This window comes from Diadema antillarum, unplaced genomic scaffold (assembly GCF_040938485.1).
Source record: "Diadema antillarum isolate AM-2024a unplaced genomic scaffold, OU_Dant_1.0 seq00000401_RagTag, whole genome shotgun sequence".
Lineage (NCBI taxonomy): Eukaryota > Metazoa > Echinodermata > Echinoidea > Diadematoida > Diadematidae > Diadema > Diadema antillarum.
The window spans coordinates 145022-166811 of NW_027271392.1; the positions used below are offsets into that span (position 1 = coordinate 145022).

The 21790-nt window shown below is 39.8% G+C and overlaps 1 protein-coding gene across 1 annotated transcript in view; it reads right to left on the reverse strand.

Annotated features, from left to right (window-relative positions):
• Positions 1–20975, reverse strand: part of LOC139732163 (endosome/lysosome-associated apoptosis and autophagy regulator family member 2-like) — a 73683-nt gene extending 52708 nt beyond the window's left edge. The window contains exons 1-5 of the mRNA XM_071643033.1: positions 20679–20975; positions 10468–10591; positions 8410–8587; positions 5736–5883; positions 805–897 (exon numbers count right to left, since the gene is read on the reverse strand). Coding sequence (XP_071499134.1) covers positions 805–897; positions 5736–5883; positions 8410–8587; positions 10468–10591; positions 20679–20975 — 840 coding nt within the window. The remainder of the gene's footprint in view (positions 1–804; positions 898–5735; positions 5884–8409; positions 8588–10467; positions 10592–20678) is intronic.
• Between the last annotated feature and the right edge of the window lie 815 nt (positions 20976–21790).

The following is a 21790-nucleotide window of genomic DNA, read 5'->3' on the forward strand; positions in this document are numbered from 1 at the left end:
TAAACCAAACTCCTAACACTAAACCTAACCCTAACCCTAATCTTTACTCTAACCTTACCACTAACCAGTATTTAGCAGGGGGTAATTGCTGTCTGGGGGTAATTTCCCGGATACGTTCAGAATAACTGATATCTCCCAGCAAAACAACATAAGTTTCCATCAATATTCAAATCCATAACATAATGTATACTCACAAACAATGTCTTACAAATTATTGAAGTTAACCCATTCCTCCCAAAACTTTCCACAAGCCTTCAATGCCGTAAAACCAGATTCTTCTTGCATGTCGACAGAGAATGGACAGGTTGGTAATCCATCTGTGCGAAAGCAGTCAAGCTGAACAACATGTATCCCCTTTCCAAGGTCAACTACATGTGCCATCAAACAACGAAAATATAAAACTGGTGCTAGGTATAAGAGGAGCGTGTGCTGATGAGCTCAAAACTCTTTTGTTTTACACAAACTTGAAATTACCTACTAACAGCACTATATATAATGCACAACTATTTCTTCTGGTTCTACATGTACATACAAGGATTTTCTAAATATAATCAGGTTGTAGGCTTTTCAAGAAACTGAAAAAATGGCCAGGGCTCACACACAAGTTGATGTTGTTGTTGTTGTTGCTGCTGTTGTTTGTTTGCATGTTTTGTTTTGTTTTTTTTTGTTTGTTTTGTTTTGTTTGACAGTAGTACATGCAGAGCCAGAAACTGGTTATGTGACAAATGTGATGGTACACCTAGAAGCACAACAGTATTCATAAGGAAGTGTAAAAACTGACACAGACAGTCGGATTACATGTACCTTGATTGACCGCCACTCTCCTTCACCAGTAGGTGGAATGAACCTTGAGTCTGCTTGGTTTCCATGCTTACTTTGACACAGTTCATTATGAACCTGTGAAAACATAACAATGCAGATACGTGTAAAGAATATTTACATACAGATAGGAACAAGGTAGACACCACTTTCAAACAAAAGGGAAGTTGCCTAAAGATATCAAAACCTTTCAGTTTCTTTCCTAATGACATGAAAGATGCAATTATATTTGCGCAAAAAAAAAGATGTCCTAAGAATGAAGTGTTTTGTCATTAAAATCTATGTAACACAATATGTACATTTTGTTGTATGGATTTTTATGGTATGTCATTTACTACTGGGCAAGTCCAAGATAAGGTCCCCTCAGAAGGCAAAATTTCATCTTTGCTCAATATTGACATAGTTGGTATCATTTTGAAGCTTATGAGTTAAAGTTTTGATTTCCATGGAGGAAAAAATGATATTATGTAAATTTATGCAAATTTAAAGGGCTTCATTTCCATAAATGTAAAACACAGCGTTACGTATGGGACATTTATAAAAATTCATATTTATTCAAAGGAAAGCAAATGATATTTGATTAATATGTGGACATAAAAAGTTCATCAAATAGTTTAACTTGGTATGAAAATTTAGGGATTATGCAAATGATTATGCAAATTAGCTCGTGTCCTATCATGAGATGTCCCATACGTAACAAAATGAGGTCATTTTTTTAGGTTTTTTCTGAAATTGCTAAGGTTATTTGAATGCCCTTTTGGAAAGTTCTAATTTATTGTTTGGAGAAATTAAATACCATAGAAAAAAGAAAAAACAGTAAAAGAAATATTTTTTATTAGGCATTGAAATAATGTTACGTATGGGACAAATGCGTTACGTATGGGACATCCTCATATATATTGCATGTGAAGCATGTAGCTAGATGGGAAGTTCTCTCAGTACACAAATGGTCAATCATCCTGGAGAAAGCATCCCAACTTTGTAGCTACTTTTTGAGTTATAGACACTTGAAACAATACATGTGCTTGACTGAACAATTTTCAGAAAGGGGGAGGGGAAGATGGCAAAATACACAATGAAAATCAGCATTAAAGGGATGGTATAGTTTTTGTAGAAATGGGGATTCAGTTTTCAACATTTTATGAGATGACTGGAAACCAATAATATGAATTACTAAAGAGCATACAATTCTAAGACTAGAGGATTCAAAGTTAATTTGATGGAGATCCAATTTGAAACGGTTGTGATATCAAAAAAAGTAAAATGATTTTTTTTTTTTTATTGCAAGTGATACACAAATTTTCCTTATTCAGTTTTCAAAAGTAGCCACACCAAATTTCATGGGTATACAAAACGTACTGAGGTGTGACTCAAGTCAATGACCTGACTGCTAGACAGACATCATACATCTACTCGATTACTGGAATTCCACGCAGCAGGTATTGCTTCTTTATTAAAATTGATATTTCTTGTGTCAAGTTGTTTTTTGTTGAAACTAAATGGCAAACTGCCCTTCATCAATTTTCATTTTTTTTTAGTAGTAACTATCCTGATAAAAATAGGGCATACATACTCAGGTTGGTCATAAAAAATATAGAATATGATTGAATATGATTATGACTGTGGCTGGTAAATATTTGGGGGATATTGTTCCCTTGACAATCTGGATCAGTATTTGAGTAATTTCAACTGATTCCACCTCAATAATTATGGAAAAATTTGTTTATGGGTATTTTGCAAAATTATTTTGCAAAATACCCATAAACATGGTTCTCCACACACTAAACGAATGGGGGACAAAGGGCATGCATACTCAGGTTGGTCATAAAAATATAAAAATATGATTGAATATGACTATGATGGTGAATATTTGGGGAATATTGTTTCCTTGACAATCTGGATCAGTATTTGAGTAATTTCAACTGATTTTACTTCAATAATTATGCAAAATACCCATAAACAAGGTTCTTCACACACTAAATGAATGGGGGACAAAGTGTCCCATACGTAACTGTCCCATACGTAACACGTCATGTCTGTCTTTAATTAGAACCTGTAATTAGAGCTTTTTGCCTAATGACATGAAACTTACCTGTGATAATCTTGAGTGTTGTGACTTTCATCACAGTGAGTTACAAGTTGTAGAATGAAATACTTTCAGAGAGTTTTGAGGTTGAAAAAAATGTTCAAAAAAACAAAATTTTTCTGGTCCCATACGTAACGGCACATATTTTCTCTTCTAGAATATAATTGTCGAAGTCATTTTTCTCAATTTTTTACATGATTATACTTCTCCTAGATATCAATCACCATGATAAAGTTCAATATGATCAAAGACCATTAACACTATTTTTCAGGTCATAAAAGTCTCTGAATGTCCCATACGTAACGTGCGTGTTATCTTGGACTTGCCCTACTGGTAAATTGGCACTACATATTGAGGGGCTTCACAAAGAAATTATCTATATGAAACAAACCAAGATATGGAAATAATGACTGAAATTTAGTGTTTGAACCACTAGCAGCATACCGTAGCCAAAAAAGCTCCTTCCCCTACATAGAGGAAACATGCACCTGGTGACTTAAATTCTGATGATTCGAGCTAAATCTAAATCACAATGCTTTCGTAGAAATTGCAACATGTCTGTCATTAGCAGTAATTTACATCAGTGCTTTGAATCTGTCAGCTTACTCTATAACTCTGCCTGTGGACTAACCTGTGGGACACACTTAAAAGCGCAATATAAAACTAAAAAACTGAGTGGTAATGTTTCTACTTGTACAATTAGCACAACTTTGCTGCACCACATGTGAATCCATACAATACAAAGGTAAAGGTTTTCTGGAGTAACCTACTTCTGCAATCTAATCAACTTGATATAGACCTGCCGCTACATTATGATTAACTGCTGCAAAATCTGGTGAACATCTCCACATGCATTTCGAAAAGGTGAAATTTTCATTTCCTCTGCATCTCAGTCACCTACAACCTTGACATCCAACATTTCATCCCCATGATTTCATGCAAGTCATGAGCAAATCCTTTTTATTCTGCACATAAAATAATATTACCATACAAAATTCCTAGCTGACGGTGAGTCTACAATACATCATGTTCAGGCAAAGTTCAACAACAATTGGCCTCAATTGGCCAATTGGTCAATTGGTTCAATGACAATTGGCCTCGTGCTTTCAGGATTTCTCTTAAGGATTTTTGTAAGGATGTAGTTAGCTACACGTGTATGAGTGAGTAATTATGATACAATATTCCTAAACTGGCAAATAACTGACAGAAAAATGAGCACTTACAAACACTACTTTTGATGAAACAAGGCTTTGGTAGGACATATTCATGGAGTGGACTGTGTCACCCATTATTGAGTGTGAAGCCATGACGAGATATCAAAACACTACGGCAACCACAAGAAAAGCATTAACTTGAAACTAGGTTTATCTAAAATGAAATTTCACAGCATTTACATGGTAACTTTGAAGTGTTGTTGCTACTGCCAACTGTTCGTATTTGTCTTTCATGATGTCTGCAATGATTAATCTGACTCCCATCTCCAGTGATTTTCATTTTTCAAGTTTCTGTAGGAGTTTTATACACACATTTACACACCTCTTGGGTGGAAAATGAACAAAATCAATTTATGACAGAAATTAAAATGCCCTACAGAAAAACTTAAATAAAATAAAAAATATCACCCTATACTCAAGTCCTTGTTTCCGATCTTTGATGGGGAATGAAACTGCCATGTGAGTTTTGGCATGCGAGGTAACACATACAGTATTCTGTGCATACACTGCAAAAGTACACGTACATACTCTGTATACTGACCACACTGCACAGGATAGGTAAACCTTAGGTTTTGCTATAATATCAACTACTGTACGAGCCGAAATTTTCGCGGTGGTTTTATTTTCGCAAATTTCATGAATCGCCTTTGAACCGCGAAAATAACAACATGCTAGAATACCAACGTACGAAAACAAACTCATGCGAAAACAACACAGGGAAATAAAAATCAAGCCATGCCATGTGCTACAGGATCACACCAAAATTAAAGTGCCGTACAGTACACTACTAGTACTCGTAGCTAGCTATGGGTACATAGGCCTAGCACACAGCTATCATGAGCTAAGCCATATGGCCATGACGTAGCTAGCATTAGTAAGTACAGTGTGTACCCCGCCCTGCACTGCGCCTAGCTGGCCTTAAACTTGTCGACTGTGCACGCACGTCGCACAGTACAGCTAGCTATAATTGTTTAAAGTGCATTCAGTCTACTCTTGCAGCTGCATTCTTGGTGTTAGCTGTCAATGGTCGGCACAAATTTCGAAAGTCCTTGTTAAGTATTTCTTTTTGATATTTGTTTTACTTTCTTATTGAAAAAGTACGAGTACTTTCACGTCTAAGGTACTTTTAGTTTAGACAACTATAGTTTTTTTCTTGAGAGTTCAAGTAAGTTCAGTTAGACCCTCGCAACCGCGACATTAACAACACGCAAAAATGTCCTCCAAGTAGCAATTTGCGAAAATATCTGTGCGCTAAAATTTCAGCTCGTCCAGTAAATATGATCTATGAGGCATGAAAGACCACAGATTCTACATTTCAACCCTTTGAGGACAGACTGATTTTGCTATAAAATGCATTTCCCATAGACACATGCCCAAGTATTCTCGAGACCCGTCTTCAACGGGTTAACATGAAATTTGTACCTGTATCAACATCTGCTAGGGTCCTACAACTTTGCTGAAATTACAGCCAGGACAGATCTGAATGTATGTGCTTGAACTGCAAACATGATCAAAAACCTATTTTACAAACTCTGGAGACCTTCACGAGATATATTTGCCTAGGAACTACACAAATCTCTTGGTAATCAGATAAATCTGAATGCCCATGAAATTACCTCCACAGAGAAATAGTTCATGTCTGAAGCCAGGGAGTAGGAAAAGGTGACAGACCCTTGCTTAGCCAGTTTGGCAGTATATGTCAGCTTGGCATAACACATACTGTCTGGAGACCTCATATAGTAACCAATTGCTTCCCAGTTAGATCTGGAAATAAAGAGAAAAATACAGTGTGTCACAGAATAAATAAAGTGAAAAAAATGCCACCATAAAATCAAGAGAGGGTATGTTAGACATGAATTTTTTTATCAGCACACAATGATACAAATTATGCACACATTGTTACAATTTTATATAAAAGTTAAAGTAAATCGCATAATCATAACTGACAAGCTGTGCATGGCCGCTCTAGTACAATAATGAAACACACATAGAGCTACATGTTTCAGGAAATCAAAGAAATCTTCAATTACGCAGTCTTAATCAGATCAGAAGTTAGTATTTCAAGTTACTAAGAGTTGGATACTGAGGCGGCGCTTGTTTGAACGCTCCATATAGGTGCCCTGTATAGTAAACAGTGTCCATAAAACGAGTCACCCTATGACCTTTTGAACCACTGCTGAGACAACTTCACTGTGAATTGGGATCAAAGTACACACAAACCAGGTAGTGGTACATAAATACAACAAGTTTGCAAATACCGGTATATACACAGGAATTATGCCGTGTGTTGAGTAAGAACTCAAAACTTAAAAATCACCCTTTGTTTGATTCAGAACCACAGAAGATCACTTAATATAAAAAACATGAGGAGTATGGAACATATGATGCACTTTTGGTAACCTGGGGTGCCAAATAAACATTTTTAGGAGAGTGATTCAGAAGATAGCAGTCTGCTAAGCATTCATCCTCTTTCTTGTCCAACTTAAATACAGAGTGTGCCAGTTGAGTTTTGGACTCCTATACCACTAGCAGGAATTCATTGGGGCTGAATCAATCCAGTGCAACAAATCCCCCTTCATCTCAAGCAAGTATTTCCCAAAAATGTCACCAACATGTTGGTACAGGAACCACAGATGTATCACAGACTGGAGTCACAAGTTATATTCTATGGGAATATTAATAAGTGCAAGTAATACCAAATAATTCCTCAATGGTCTCTGCAGGATCGCACATCAGAGTGATCTTATCTGTGCGATCTTGCCCAGGACTGCAGCTACCTTGCTCCTACATTTTAGATATTATATGGGGTACTGTGGCACAGTGGAGTAAACATTTTTCTTAGGTTCAAACAAACATCACACTTGTACACTTGTACAGTTGCCTGCACATCATCATCCTTGTGCGCTTTTCCATCCAATGTTTTCTCCACCAAAAAAAAGAAAAATGAAGACAGTTATACCAAAATCAATATAACAGGCCCAGAAAAATTGGTAAATGACGAGTGATACAAATTAGGGGTTGTTTTTTAAATTATTTTTACAATTTCATAACCAAATATTCCCAGAAATTCTGATCGACTAGGTACATGTACACCACTGGAAAGAGCATTTTACCAACTACAAGAACAGTCTTATCCTGTGTGTGCCCAGGGTCCCCCATCCCCAAAAATACAGGTGAACAGGAGGGCATGCAGCATTCGGGTGGACACGTTTGCTCAGCACTATGCTTTGGTCCCATTTGATGCTGTTTGTGTACTGCCCCTCTGCAATACTAAAACAAGTCAAGGTGCCATTTACGTCAAGTATTTGCCCATACAGATACTGTGTGAACCAGTGATAAATATGATTACTGTATAAGCTGTTTTTGTCACGACTGGAGTACCAGAAGTTGATGTCAATGGCAGAGGCTGTCAGGGATTATCAAAACATTCATATTTAGTTACCATACTCATCATTCAGCTGATTGCAGTATCAAACCAGTCGAGTGCTGTCCTCTAGCTGTGCTAGTACTTTTAACATACTAACATGGAGCTGTATGCATTGCATGATACCTCCTAGATACAAACAACTGCACTTACTATACGGATTTTGATGCTTCCAAGGCAACACAACCGTTACAGTTGCTGCTTTTTGTATAAAAGCGGAATTGTGCAGGATCAGCGAGATACCAAAGGACATTCAAATCAAAGACTGGCCATGCACAAATCAAAAACTAAGAAGTAAAGGAAATTCAAATTGCTTAAGATGTCCTGCTGAGTATCAGAAGCAGCATCAAACATGGTGTATTAAGAGGGTTGACTGATAGTTATGACTCCAGTGTGTGATGGTTTGAATACTTGGGGGAATTAAAGTGGGACAGCTGGCACAAATGTGTGGATATACTGTAGTCTCTGGAAACTGCCTATCAAAAGTCTACCTCTTCAAAAAGCACCAAATATTGCTGCTTGAACAAAACAAGTATTTTTGTTTTCAAATATGAAACCAATGAAAATCTATAGAAGGCACAGTAATTTGAAGCTTGACAACAATTCTGGGAAGGAAAAAAGATAAGAAAAATATATTACAAAGAAAGCACTGTTGTCAAGATCTCATCAATCATTACCCACATAACTTAACTAATGACCTTTCTAATTCAACTGAAGGTTATCCTACATGGTAAAAAAAAGACCCCTGGATAAAAGAGAGGGCAGTTGAACTTATTGACAATTACAATGTATATAAAAATCATGGATAAACTTCAAAAAGGCACCCTAGTAAGTGTTGGATTCTCCTCAATGTGCAAGATACATACTGATTGCAATTGTCTAAATCGTCGTCGAACAAGGATGAGGAAGATACAGAGAAACCTGAAGGCAGCTCTGACCAGTCTGTATACTTTGCTCCTCCTCCAAGAGAATATTTCCCTTCTGGACACAGTCTGCAGTCAAGGTTATCAATGTCAAGATATTTGCCTGGCTCACATGAAAATCCTGATTTACACAAAAGAAAAGATAGGAAATACAGAATTAGTGTTATAAAAACTGCTACAATCACACTACTTATTTAATGCGCCATTGATACAGAGTACACATATCTCCAGCCACTACAAATGGTTAACATCTTGTGCACTGTGCCATCTTATTGTGGAAGACACTACAAATGTACATACTAAACAAGCAATAAGGACTTCTTCTCTTTGTAATTATGGTATTGGTCTATAACATTCAAGAATCATTTTTGTGTGCATGTGTGTGTGTGTGTGTTTCACATGCATCATAAGACTGTTGTATTTTCATTGCAACAGATTGACAAATTACCATAACTGAAATAACAAGTGCTGATTTTTCAGTGTTCACAGTCATAGCCATTGAGGACTAGTCCATACATAATTCTTGTTTTGCCTTGTCTTTGACAAGATATTTCCACACAGTACCAATTTTGGATTGACAAAATATACTGTTGTAGCTATCAGTGTATAGGTGCTAATAAGTTGTACACACACACACACATCCTATACACAACACTGTACACACCATGTATACCTGGTAATGAGGGAAATCAAAGTGAAATCACATGCAAGATCTTATGACTTGGTTTTAACTGATTGCATGGGGTCACAAAATTTCTCTCGCTACCATTAAAAAGTTTGCATCCTGTATACAGTGGTCAGCATGAATATGAGACACTACGCTGTTTAGCACAGTTGAGTACCATACGTAATCAGCATGGTATCTCTAGTACGAGTTCTGATTGTGCACATGTATACCAGCATAAATACACCTGGTCTGGTGTGCATTTCCTGAGATTTCACATGATTTAACAAGATACATTGTATGAAATCAGATAGTACAGGCAGAACTTCAAAAATCTCTGGTAGCTGATCATCTGTACTCCTCATCGTCTGCTGGCTTGGATAAGTTCTGATTTAAAAATATCATTTGTAACTTCCACACAATTAGAGGTACAGATTTTGGGGTTTGGGGGGGTTTTTTCATCCGAAAACATAGAATATTAAAGTACAATGTACATCTACATTTTACACAGAGCAATCGTTGTATCTTTGAATAACAACTCAAATTGGGGTCAAAACCCAATAACTCGACAGAATTCTAAGATTTCAGCAATTCTGACTATTCTGGCTTCATTTTTATTCAAATTATTGTTGCAGAACATGATTTTTGCATTGCCCCCCCCCCCCCCCCCCCACAAAAAAAAAAGCTCCCTGCCCAACCTCTGGTTTGAGGTTGCCTCCCTATTCATCCTTATCCTTCAAAGGTTGCCCCCATAGTCCTCTGGATCCATTACTAACCCTCCTCTGCCTTTTGTCTGTCCACCCTCCAGCTCTAATCCCCCTCCCATAACCTGCTGGACTCCTTGCACGTGACCTCCCACCCTCTACTTTTGTTTTCTTTGTTCTGTGTCCCTAGCCTGTCCCTGACTGTTCTTGTTGTTGGAAGTCCTTGTATATGATTGCTTTCCCTGCCTGTTTGTCATTTTGCCTCTTTGTCATTTTGCCTCTGACGAAGATTCTGCTAGGATCGAAAGCTCAGGCCCCTTTTGACTCCATTTTACTCCAATAGCTGGCCACTATTAGATAAGCAGCTTTCAGTAACTTCTTTTTTTCCTACCAGTAAATTAAGCACATTTTGAATTAAATGAAGACTTCCACCTAGTGGCAGCCATAAGTTTACCATACCATGCACTACTATGTACTATCATTGGCATTCAGTTAACTTGGAAAGACAGAAGAGTACAAAATTCCAGAGCCTTAATGTAACTTCAATCTTTGATACAAGAGGTACCTGTAGATTAATTAATCATTGCAAATTTATCAGTGCCAGTCAAATGTGGGAAAGAGACACCTACTTACCACAATCCACAGCACGCACTGGGGGCGCAGGGGCACCTCCAGTGCAAGCATTTGGCTTGGGAACCTGTACACGCCATCGGATGCCACTTTCATCACATTCAGTAAGAGCATAATGGAAGTCTGCCTGCATGATATTGAAAGAAAGGAAAAGAAAATTAAAAAAAAAAAACACTAATAATCTTCTAATTCAACCCAGTGCATTGCGAGACTAGACATAAAGTATGCATCAGCCTACATTGTAAATTCCAAAAAGTTTGTGTTGCTTTGAGTAGCAAATTCTCACATTGTCACATGCAGTCTAACATTGTTAGCTCTGGTGCTAAAGCCTTGACATGGAACCATGACATTCAACAACTTCTTAACTGCGCTTACCATAAAGAGGACTCGCTGATTAGCACATTTCATGCTGCTTGTGCATAATTTGTCACTCCTTCGAGCATAATTGGTCATTTTCAATTCTACAACATGATTGCATTATCATTACGCACTTGTCAATGTAATGACTCACCCCACTACCCCCGGACATGGGTGCGTCATTTCCTCGTTTGGTCCGTCAAATTTGTGACCCAGGTGTTCGTCATTTTACCAGCTTTGTCCGTCAAATTTTTGACCGAGGGGTGCGTCAAAATCCCATCATTGTCGGTCACATTTTTGACCGAGGGGTGCGTCATGGTACGTCACTTGGCTATGGAAAATAACACGCATTATTCTGAACCGAGGGGTGCGTCATGGTACGTCACTTGGCTATGGAAAATTGCACACATTTTTGCACGCTACTACCGGATACACGTATCGCGAGTGAAATTACAGTGAGCGCTTTCCCGCGGCAAGTGAAATTCAAAGTCGGGAAGCTTTTGGAATAATTAAGAGGGAAAAATGCTTGCCAGAATCTGGCAAGCAAATAATTTAAAAGCCACCCTTTCTCCTCACATTTTCCCTCCAACAAACCCATGCAATCATGAATACTCGGATCTCAAACCAGGGACTGTTCAGCGATGTAACCAGTTAACTGTGTGAACAATTTCAACCTTACTAAGTTACTGTCGAACACTTAGTATAGGTATTGCCTATTGCATATTGCGATGCAACACCAACACACATTGCTATCGAAGAAAGTTCGTTTATATTCCAATACAATGTGCGTCTAAATAATGTTCTGTGGTGACAAAGGCGAATTTTTGACAGTAAAAGAAGCGGCAGCAGAAGAAACTGCCTGCCGCATGCCATTTTCTGCTCACGGGATGCCGACCAGACGCGCGACGCTGTGAGAGTACGCTGTGCGAATCTCTACGTACAGCGACTGGGCCGTGTATACGTAGTAGTTGTTACTCGCGGGAATGCCGTGGCGTGGTGTGTATCTGCTCTGCAGTACACGTATGCATCCACCGGACTAGCAATGGCCGCGCACACACAGCGCATCTGCACACATGTGATTGTCATGTATGGATTGCATGCACAGAATACATACTCCCTTACGGAATATCGTAGCTGCAGCAGCGTGATGTACGGTGAATGACGGTACGGTGCTTACAGGGCCAGGGTATTACCTAAGGGAAACTTGCCGAAACTTTTACAAATTATGTTTACGAACCAAAAGAAAATGAAATTGCTTGAATAAAACGTATGCAAAAATCGTTTCAGTATTTTCGGGGGTGCGTCAAATGTACCGAGGATGTCCGTCAAAAAAGTGACCGAGGTGTGCGTCACTTTCAACGTGTTGTCCGTCAAAAAAGTGACTGTGGTGTTCGTCACTTGCTGCGTTTTGTCAGTCAAAAAAGTGACTGTGGTGTCCGTCAAAAACCCCGTGTGGTCAGTCAAAAAATGACCATGACGCACGCATGTCCGGGGGTAGTGGGGTGCGTCATTACATTGACAAGTGCATTATTCACTGCTAGTTGGCAATCTCTTTTACTTTCCAACTTGCCTGAATTAAGTGAGAAGTGTAATACATTCCGTACCAGATTTCAAGTTATGTTCATACAAAGCTGAAATAAATTTGACATCAGGAGGCACAAAAAATTTAATCTTTCAACCTTACCTAAGACCCCCTTTACAGTACGGGGCTGGGCCGAGCCGCGGCCGAGCCCAGCCTCAATTGCGGGGCCAAGCCCCGCAATTTTGTCTGTTTACACTGCCGGGCTCGGCCGCGCTTTTAATTCAAACCATTCAATATTTTGTAGCAGTGGCACTCTGCTTACAAGTAAACAAACACAATTTGGTACAGTCTGGTTTTCAGACCCTTTGCCAACTGGATTCCATGGCGACAAGTCGTCATTTGGGCAAAGACCTTTGCCGAAGGAAAAATCCTTTGCAGGACAAAACCACCTTAAACTATACTAGTTTTTGACGTTGAGGGGGTTAATATCCTGAATAGCGAAATAGTACGGGCAGAGGGTTTGGAAGCCAGACTAAAATTGGCCGCTCATTTGGCCTAGTTTGCGTTTACACTGAGAAAAGCCCTGGCTCCAGAGCATGGCCAATTGCGCGACCAATTTTGGCCCGCATTTGGCCTTTTGCGCATTTACAGTGTACACTGAAATGAAGGCAGGCTCGGCCGCAGCTCACACTGTCTAAAATCTATTGGGACTAGTACAAACACTTCAACTCACACGAAAATTCAACTTTCGCAGAATTCAATTTTTTTTCAACTTGCATTTCCTGATGAATTTTCAGAATTCACTGTCTTTTTATGTTTTTATTGACTGTTAAATTACAGCAGACAGTGGCGATATGTTGTATTTAGTGCTTCTGTTTTGTTTGAGTTTTAAACAAGGAAAAGTAGAAATTACGCGGTGCGTAATATATGTCCCCGCCGGAAGTAGCATTTTGTAGCAAAATGTGCAATATAGGTAAAAAATCAAGGTCAAAGTTCAAAGAAGTCAAAGGTCAAAATTCTGTGTAAAAGTTTTGAAGCCCTCACCTAGTGCCATCACATAAAGCAAACGGAATCGAAATCGGGTTAGAAATGGCGAAGGAGTAGCATTTTATAGCCAATGTACAATACAGGTCAAAAATCAAGGTCAAAGGTCAAAGAGGGCAAAGGTCAAAATTCTGTGTAAAGTTTTGAAGCCCTCACCTAGTGCCATCACATAAAGCAAACGGAATCGAAATCGGGTTAGAAATGGCGAAGGAGTAGCATTTTGTAGCCAATGTACAATACAGGTCAAAAATCAAGGTCAAAGGTCAAAGAAGGCAAAGGTCAAAATTCTGTTTAGAAGTTTTGAAGCCCTCACCTAGTGCCATCACATAAAGCAAACGGAATCGAAATCAGGTTAGAAATGGCAAAGGAGTAGCATTTTGTAGCAAAATGTACAATATAGGTCAAAAATCAAGGTCAAAGGTCAAAGAAGGCAAACATCAAAATTCTGTGTAGAAGTTTTGAAGCCCTCACCTAGTGCCATCACATAAAGCAAACGGAATCGAAATCGGGTTAGAAATGGCAAAGGAGTAGCATTTTGTAGCAAAATGTACAATATAGGTCAAAAATCAAGGTCAAAGGTCAAAGAAGGCAAAGGTCAAAATTCTGTGTAGAAGTTTTGAAGCCCTCACCTAGTGCCATCACATAAAGCAAACGGAATCGAAATCGGGTTAGAAATGGCGAAGGAGTAGCATTTTGTAGCAAAATGTACAATATAGGTCAAAGGTCAAGGTCAAAGGTCACGACTGAAATTCTGTGTAGAAGTTTCAAAGCTCCCATGTAGTGCTATCATATAAAGCAAACAGAATCAAAATTGGCTCATAAATGACAGAGAAGTAGCAAATTGAAGATTTTGATCACACACGGACGCACACACGGACGGACGGACACACGGACGGACGGACACACGGACACACACACGTACGGAGCCCGTTTCATAGTCCCCTGCTCGAACTCATTCGGCGGGGACAAAAAGAATCGAGAAGCTCAATTATCGGACTGGGATAATTGAAAAGCCTTGCATGTAATGAGCGTTTTTACATGGTCAAGAAGTGAATGGCAAAACTCAACATTTGTATTTTAAGTCTGCAACAGATTGCCAAACTAGCGAAGGGGTTCAGAAGCAGTGTCGTCAATTGTTCGCGGATGTCATGTTTACTTTGGCAAGAATTTCAACAAATTTTGAATTTTTTGTGAACTTTTCTGCACATTAGGTCATGATTTTCTCATGATCTGTTCTTAACAATGTCTTTAAAGACTAGTCACATGTGCAAAAGTTTCATGAGACATGAGCAATGTTAGCAAAATTTCAGTGAAACCCAAAACAGACCCCAAAACTTGGGAAAATGTCTCGCATTTGTTTAGCATTGGTACACAAGACATTGACACATACAACTGTACATACGTATGTACATCACCTAGAACTTCGAACAAACTGTGCGAGAATGTTTTTTGGCTTCATTGTCGCAATACATTCAAGGAAAAAAAAAAAACTTTTCTGATTGTTGGATTTTGCCATATGCATCGGTGCCATACCTGATTGGGAGGGTTCTGTTTCTTCATTCCCCCCCCCCCCACCCCACCCCCGAACCATGCTGTGCAGCCCGCACAAGCAGCTCGCCTCTATGGTATGTAAAGTTATGTTCTGCAAAAGTGGACATTAAGGATAGAGGGGTAATTAAAGGTTAACATGAATTCGACCCATGGGAATATTTTATTACAAAAATATATTTTTTCTTTGTCTATTTATGAAATTGAAATTTTTCACGCTTGACCGGGTAAGAAGAGTTTCGCGTGTTTTTAATTCCGCGGAATCGAGATATCGCGCACAGGAGCATATGGCAAGCAAAAATATTCGCATGCTTTTATTTTCGCGCTAGTTTCTGATTGCATGAAATGCGCGAAAATTTCCGCTTTTACAGTACAGGGAAAAAACTCTGACTTTTGGTATGGAAATGATATGTATATTGTATATTTGTATGGTATATATATGGACTTGAAATTTATCTTGACACAGCCGAAATACAACTGGTAATATTTTGAGTTGTAAGATATCATTTTAAAGGACAAGTTCACCTTCATAAACATAAGGATTGAGAGAATGTAGCAATATTAGTAGGACACATCATTGAAAGTTTGAGGGAAATCGGACAATCCGTTCAAAAGTTATGAATTTTTGAAGTTTTTGTGCAGTAACCGCTGGATGAGAAGACTACTGCAGTGTGTGAATAACTTATATGTCACATGCGTACAACAATATAAGGAAAATATAAAGAGAATTTCACAAAATTTCATCTTTTGAAAAAAGTATGCATTCCCCCGACTCGTTGCCGACAAATGTTATGGGTAATATCATTCCCCCTGCCTTTAGAAAGAGGCAAGTCAAGTGCTCTTTTATTATGCGAAAAAAGTGAAAGTTGAATTTTCTTTACATTTTCTTTATACTGTTGTACGCATATGACTCACAAGCTGTAGTAGTCTCCTCATCCAGCGGTTCCAACACAAAAATTTTAAAAATTCATAACTTTTGCATCGATTGTCCAATTTTCCTCAAACTTTCACTGATGTGTTCTACTAATATTGTTGCATTCTCTCAATCCTTATGTTTATGAAGGTGAATTTGTCCTTTAAGGAAATAAATACAGAACAAATTGGGACTTTTCTGGAGCTCCCACTTGGCCAAGTATTCATCTTGTGTGAGGTTGACTGTAGTTATTCCATTTGCAATAAAACTTGTTCCAGATACATCGTACACTCACTATACCCTTTCACTTAGTCACACAGACTAGTGAGCAATGACTGGAACTCTCTCCCTGAGAGGTAGTTGAGGCTCAAAGTATAGACACCTTTAAAATAAGACTTGTCCTTCACTGCAAGGAGTTAAAGCAAACTGCGGTCAGACTGGCAAAATATCGAGAAGTTTAAGTGAGGCAGTCCTCACGAAAATGAAAAAAAAAGTATAGATGTTGTTGTTGGTACAGTACCTACAATGAACTACTTTCACCAAAAAAAAAAACTTTCAAATCACCAAATAAGCTTGTAACTTTTGGTTGAAAAAGTGTGAATCTGCACGGTGTATATGCTAATGAGCAAGTCTTGGCAGAGTGTCAGACATCAATGAGGCACAACTCCTCCCAGCCGTGTTCTGCTCGTTATGCGTACACGCTCCCTAGTTACCCGGATGCATAAAGAAGGTGATGGCTACTAGTATTTGACATTGTTTTTACGTACTGTGCGTGTGTGTGTGTGTGTGTGTGTGTGTGTGTATGTGTTGTGTATTGTATGTTCGCACAGTACAAATGTGGACGGTACTACAACTAGATCTACGGTAGATACCCTGGTTTGCCCTTTGCGCGTTTCAAGTCTTTCACAGCACAGCTGCAGCCCTGACGTCACGCATGCAGTTAGCTAGCTGTTTATCTTCTAGTACGTACGTGTACGTAGAACAGTTCTACACATTTACCCTGTATTTACATGAGAGGGGCGACCACATACAGCGGTGTCTGGTCGGGCTATCTTTTATAATGCCGATGTGTCAAGCAGTATTTTGCTCAAATTGTAGCGAAAACTGCCCAGGAAAAAAAAAAAAATTCCATCCCAGACCCACAAAAGGATCATGAAAGGTGCGCTGTATGGCTGAGAAATCTTAGTACAACTAGTAAGCCAAACATAAAAACTTAGAGCATTCTCGATAATCGTGTTGTACGCCTATGATGCGATGACCATTTGAGAAGCATGTTTTGACATAGACAGGCAGGCTGTGGTCCTCAGTTATACAATGTAAACCGAGAAAACTCCTGGGGCCAGATGCAATCCCGACAATATTTGCTCATATGAGTTATAAAACAGAAACACCTTGAGCATCGACTTCGAAGAGAAGGAAGCATAGCAAGAGAGGTAAGGAAAGTGGCTAGCTGTGTTTCATTTACAGTGGGGCTGCAGCCAGGGTTGGACTGCAGCACAGTGCCACTGCCAGTGTCGACCAGACCTGCACGGCAAAGTGGAGTGAAATCATATTCCTGCGGTCCCCTGTTTTTACCCTGCCCGGTAGAAGTCATATTCGTTTGATAACTGAGTTACTTACAGAAATATCAAGATTGAAACAATACTTGCCTTGAAGAATTCAAGTCTCTTATGCCCAGATAATCTCCCGTTTCAACATCAAACTCAGTTACAACAGAGTATGATAAGAATGCGCACAAGAGTGGTTTGTACGCAAAGTTAGTATGCAACAAAGACGCAAGCTCGAAAAGGACAGTACCTATTTGATGGCATATATTTGATTTTAAAACATTTATAAATTCATGTTTACAAATTTACAAGATAGCTGGACACCCCATTCAGCTGCACTATCTGGTTTTCCATGCATGGGGTCCAGCTTGTGATAGCCCGCCCAGACGCTGTACGGAGGTACAGTGACTGGGCTGTGAACAGTTGATAGATTAGTGTACAACTAGATGGTTCAATTTCTAGTTTTTTTAACTACATCTTTTTTATATCAAATTGGGTCTAAATATCACACATACATCACACAAACACACACATGCACACAGTGCCATTACTGAAGGATGGCATTCTACAGTGTGAATTGTCAACTAAGGCTAACCTGTTGAACGAACAGTTTGCTTACGTTTTCACCCACGAAAATACATCGGAGCTCCCAGATCTTGGCTACAGTCCTCATCCTTCTATCATTGACTTTTCAATCAGCCCTAAAAGAGTGAAGGCTTCTCTCTAACATCAAACCACATACAGCATGCGGTCCAGACAACTTACCAGCACGCTTGTTAAAAGAGGAGCTGCAGATGAACTCGCGCCTATTTTCTGCCTTCTAGTCAATGCCACCCTCCATCAAGGCAAAATCCCTCATGAGTGGAAGTCTGCAAATATCGCCCCCATCTTTAAGAGTGGGGATAAGCATAGACCAGAAAACTACAGGCCAATTTCCCTCACTTCAATCATCTGTAAGTCTGTTGAGCACATCATTCACAGCCAGATAATGCATCACCTTGACACCCTCAATCTTCTCACAGACTGCCAATTTGGTTTCAGACGTAGACACTCCTGTGAATCACAACTGCTGGTCACTGTCCAAGATCTTGCCACAGGTCTACGAGATAAGCAACAGATTGATGCAATCCTTCTTGACTTGTCTCAGGCATTTGATCGTGTACCACATGAACGCCTTCTTCTCAAACTCCACTACTATGGTATCAGAGGCAAGCCCCTGGAATGGATTAAGGGATTTCCTTCAAGGATGCACCCAACAACTTACACTCAACTGGAAGGATCAAAGAGTGACACTGTCAGCATTACCTCGGGAGTACCACAAGGCACTGTCCTGGGGCCGTTATTATTTTTGGTCTTCATTAACAACCTTCCCAAGTGCGTTTCATCATCCATTTGACTCTATGCTGATGATGCCATCCTTTACCAATCCATTAACACTATCACTGACACAGAAACCCTTCACCAAGACCTTTGTAACATCCAGAATTGGGAACAAAAGTGGCTCATGCCTCTCAACGCTGACAAATGTGAGGTGCTGAGAATCACCAATAAGCGAAAACAACATCAATGCTACAACTCCACATTCAATTCATGGAAAAGCACTTCACATTGTGGATGAGGCTAAGTATTTTGGTGTCACTATTCATCACAATCTGACCTGGAAACCCCACATCAATAACGTGTGCAAGAGAAGCAACAGCACTCTTGGTTTCCTCAGACCATAGGTCCATGCTCAGACCCAACCTAAGGAAATGCCCTCCACACATAAAGACGTTGGCTTATAAGACCTCTGTAAGACCTACTCTTGAATACTCCTCCACAGTCTGGGACCCTCACACCAAGGAACTCATCAACCAAATCGAGATGGTACAATGACACGCAGCCCGTTTTGTAATACCGCAAACTACTCACAACAAAGCAGTGTTGCCCCATGATCATGCTTCAACAACTGCAGTGGAGATCCCTCCTCGAGCAGTGAGCTCAAAACAAAATTCTGATGCTCTACAAGATCATGAACGGTTTTGTAGCCATTCCAGCTGCACCTCCTTACATGTACATCTTGCATCGGGTACCAGAGGTCATGAACTCCAACTCAGACAGCACCACTGCCAAATCCAAACTTACCAGCATAGCTTCTTCCAAAGTGTGGTCCCCCTATGGAACAGCCTACCAGCTGCAGCAGTTTAGTGGCAGTAAAGGCTCCCTCTGTTGAAGCCTTCAAGAGCTGCCTCACTTCCATCAGTTTACGATAGTCCACCAAAATGTTGATTTTTACTTGCACGTTAATTAAGTTTCATAAATTTCTGCACTTCCACATGTACGCTGTATGCATGTTTCTGTGATGGCACTACCGGTACCCTTTTTGTACTCAAGTGCAACAATACTCTGCAAGAGGGATGCACTAACTTGGAAAAGAAGAAGTGCAGTGCACACCAAACTCATTTAAAAAATTAGTATCAGGAAGTCTTGGAATAGACCACAAAACTTTACGCACCCAGTGTCCTCAGCTTTGTGAGGTTGGTTTAGATAAATTCTGGGACAATGAACCCATCAAATTTTAAGTTTGATGCCACTCCACCTGCCTGGCCATGACCCAACTCAGCTCATCTCAAAGACCAAACCTGGATCTGAATACATGTACTGTAAAACATGATTTATTCGCGGCATGAATTTTTCGCAAATTGGAGCCGACGGCCTTTTTTGTGACATGAAATTTTCGCGAACTGCCACTGGCATTCAATGCATATAGTGTAGACAAGAACTTTCGCATGCATTTTAATTTTGCGAATCTTGTTGGCACTCGCGAAATTCGCGAAATTAAAATACACGCGAGCATTCCTCGTTTTATAGTATAGAGGCTCAGCCTCAGCCTGCGTTCACAATCATCCATGCTGTAATGTATAGTATCATTGATCAATCCACCTTCACCTACATGTATTTTTCAGCAGAGAGGTGACGTGAACCTCCCCGTTTTCAGTTCAGTCTGCAAATCAGGCAACTACGACCAGCAGCCCCATATACGCATAGAGCTCTGTGCGAATCGATGGGGCTGCCGGTCGCAGTTATTAAATCAGGATAACCTTGGCCTTGTCCACAACAAAATAAAAGAAATGTCATGTCCATCTCATATTCAAATTAATTATGTACTCATGAAATTGTGCTGTGACATCATTATCTCAAATATAGGAGTGTTACAGTCGTGCAGTCCCTGCCAGGCAGGTACGCAGTTACTATTAATACTAACGTTAAGCGTTAATACAGGTACGGATATAACCCCGCTTACCGGTTGGCATGTAGGAAGAAGGGGTTGCGTGGGGGACGGTGCCGGGGATGGCTCCGGGCTGGCAGCAGCTGGCGATGACTGTTCTTTTCTACCAGCCGTGTTCAGAAAGAGAACGAAGCTGTAACAGACAATCAACGCGCATCGCCACGTAAAACAGTGCAAACGAGATTTTTTGTCTCCATCATTAATGGGAAATAACGAGAAATACAAATGATACAGAGTCAGCAATCGTGGACTAACTGGCGAATGTGTACGGCTTTGTTGTGCCTCCAGATCCAGCCGTACCGTACATCCCATCCGTATGCTGTTCCGCCCGCATATACTGAGGTAGCTAGATGGAGCGGAGGAACCTGCGTTTTACACGTCATCTCCAGTACAGTCAGCATCGGGAGCAGTCGTACACAGTCGAGGTAAAAGACTGTCTGGTAATGACTGCACATGCAACGAAGAATCGTCCGCTCCGTAACATCGAGCCGATCGGTGCCGATATTTAGTTGACCCGGGTACAATTCGGTGCGATCTACGCGATCCGATTTCAATCAGTTACTAGTACTACGTACTAGAGCGGTCGGTAATGATAAAGCCCCTATAACACTTAGCATGATACTAAAAGCAAAGCTATCATTTCCACGGCATTCAATGATTATTATAAAAAGTGTTATTGAAGCACCAGAGTAGGCCTATATTGCCTGAACTGTTTAAAATCATGAGCGCAGGAACAACTTACTGTAGGCCCCTATTTCCATTGATAATTATAGTGTTTTTTGATATAGGGGGCCTTCAGCGTCGGGTAAACTTTGGACTCTCTCATGCCCTAATTTCCCAAGGAGTTGCCTTTGAATGTCCACTCTTTATAAAGTAATGTCTCCTCTATCATTTACATTGTTTTTCTTGATAATTATGTGCGACACAATCAATTTTGAAAACATTTGATATATATACGCTTGGAACATATTCGTGTTATATGATAACAAAATGTTGTCCATAATGAGGGTGATGATGGGGTATTTGAGAGCACATCCCACAGGGTACCTCTTCATTGTAAGGTAATGCTTATTCCATCGTTTCCATGACATTTCATTGATATAAAAGTGTATTTGCTGTGCTGTCAG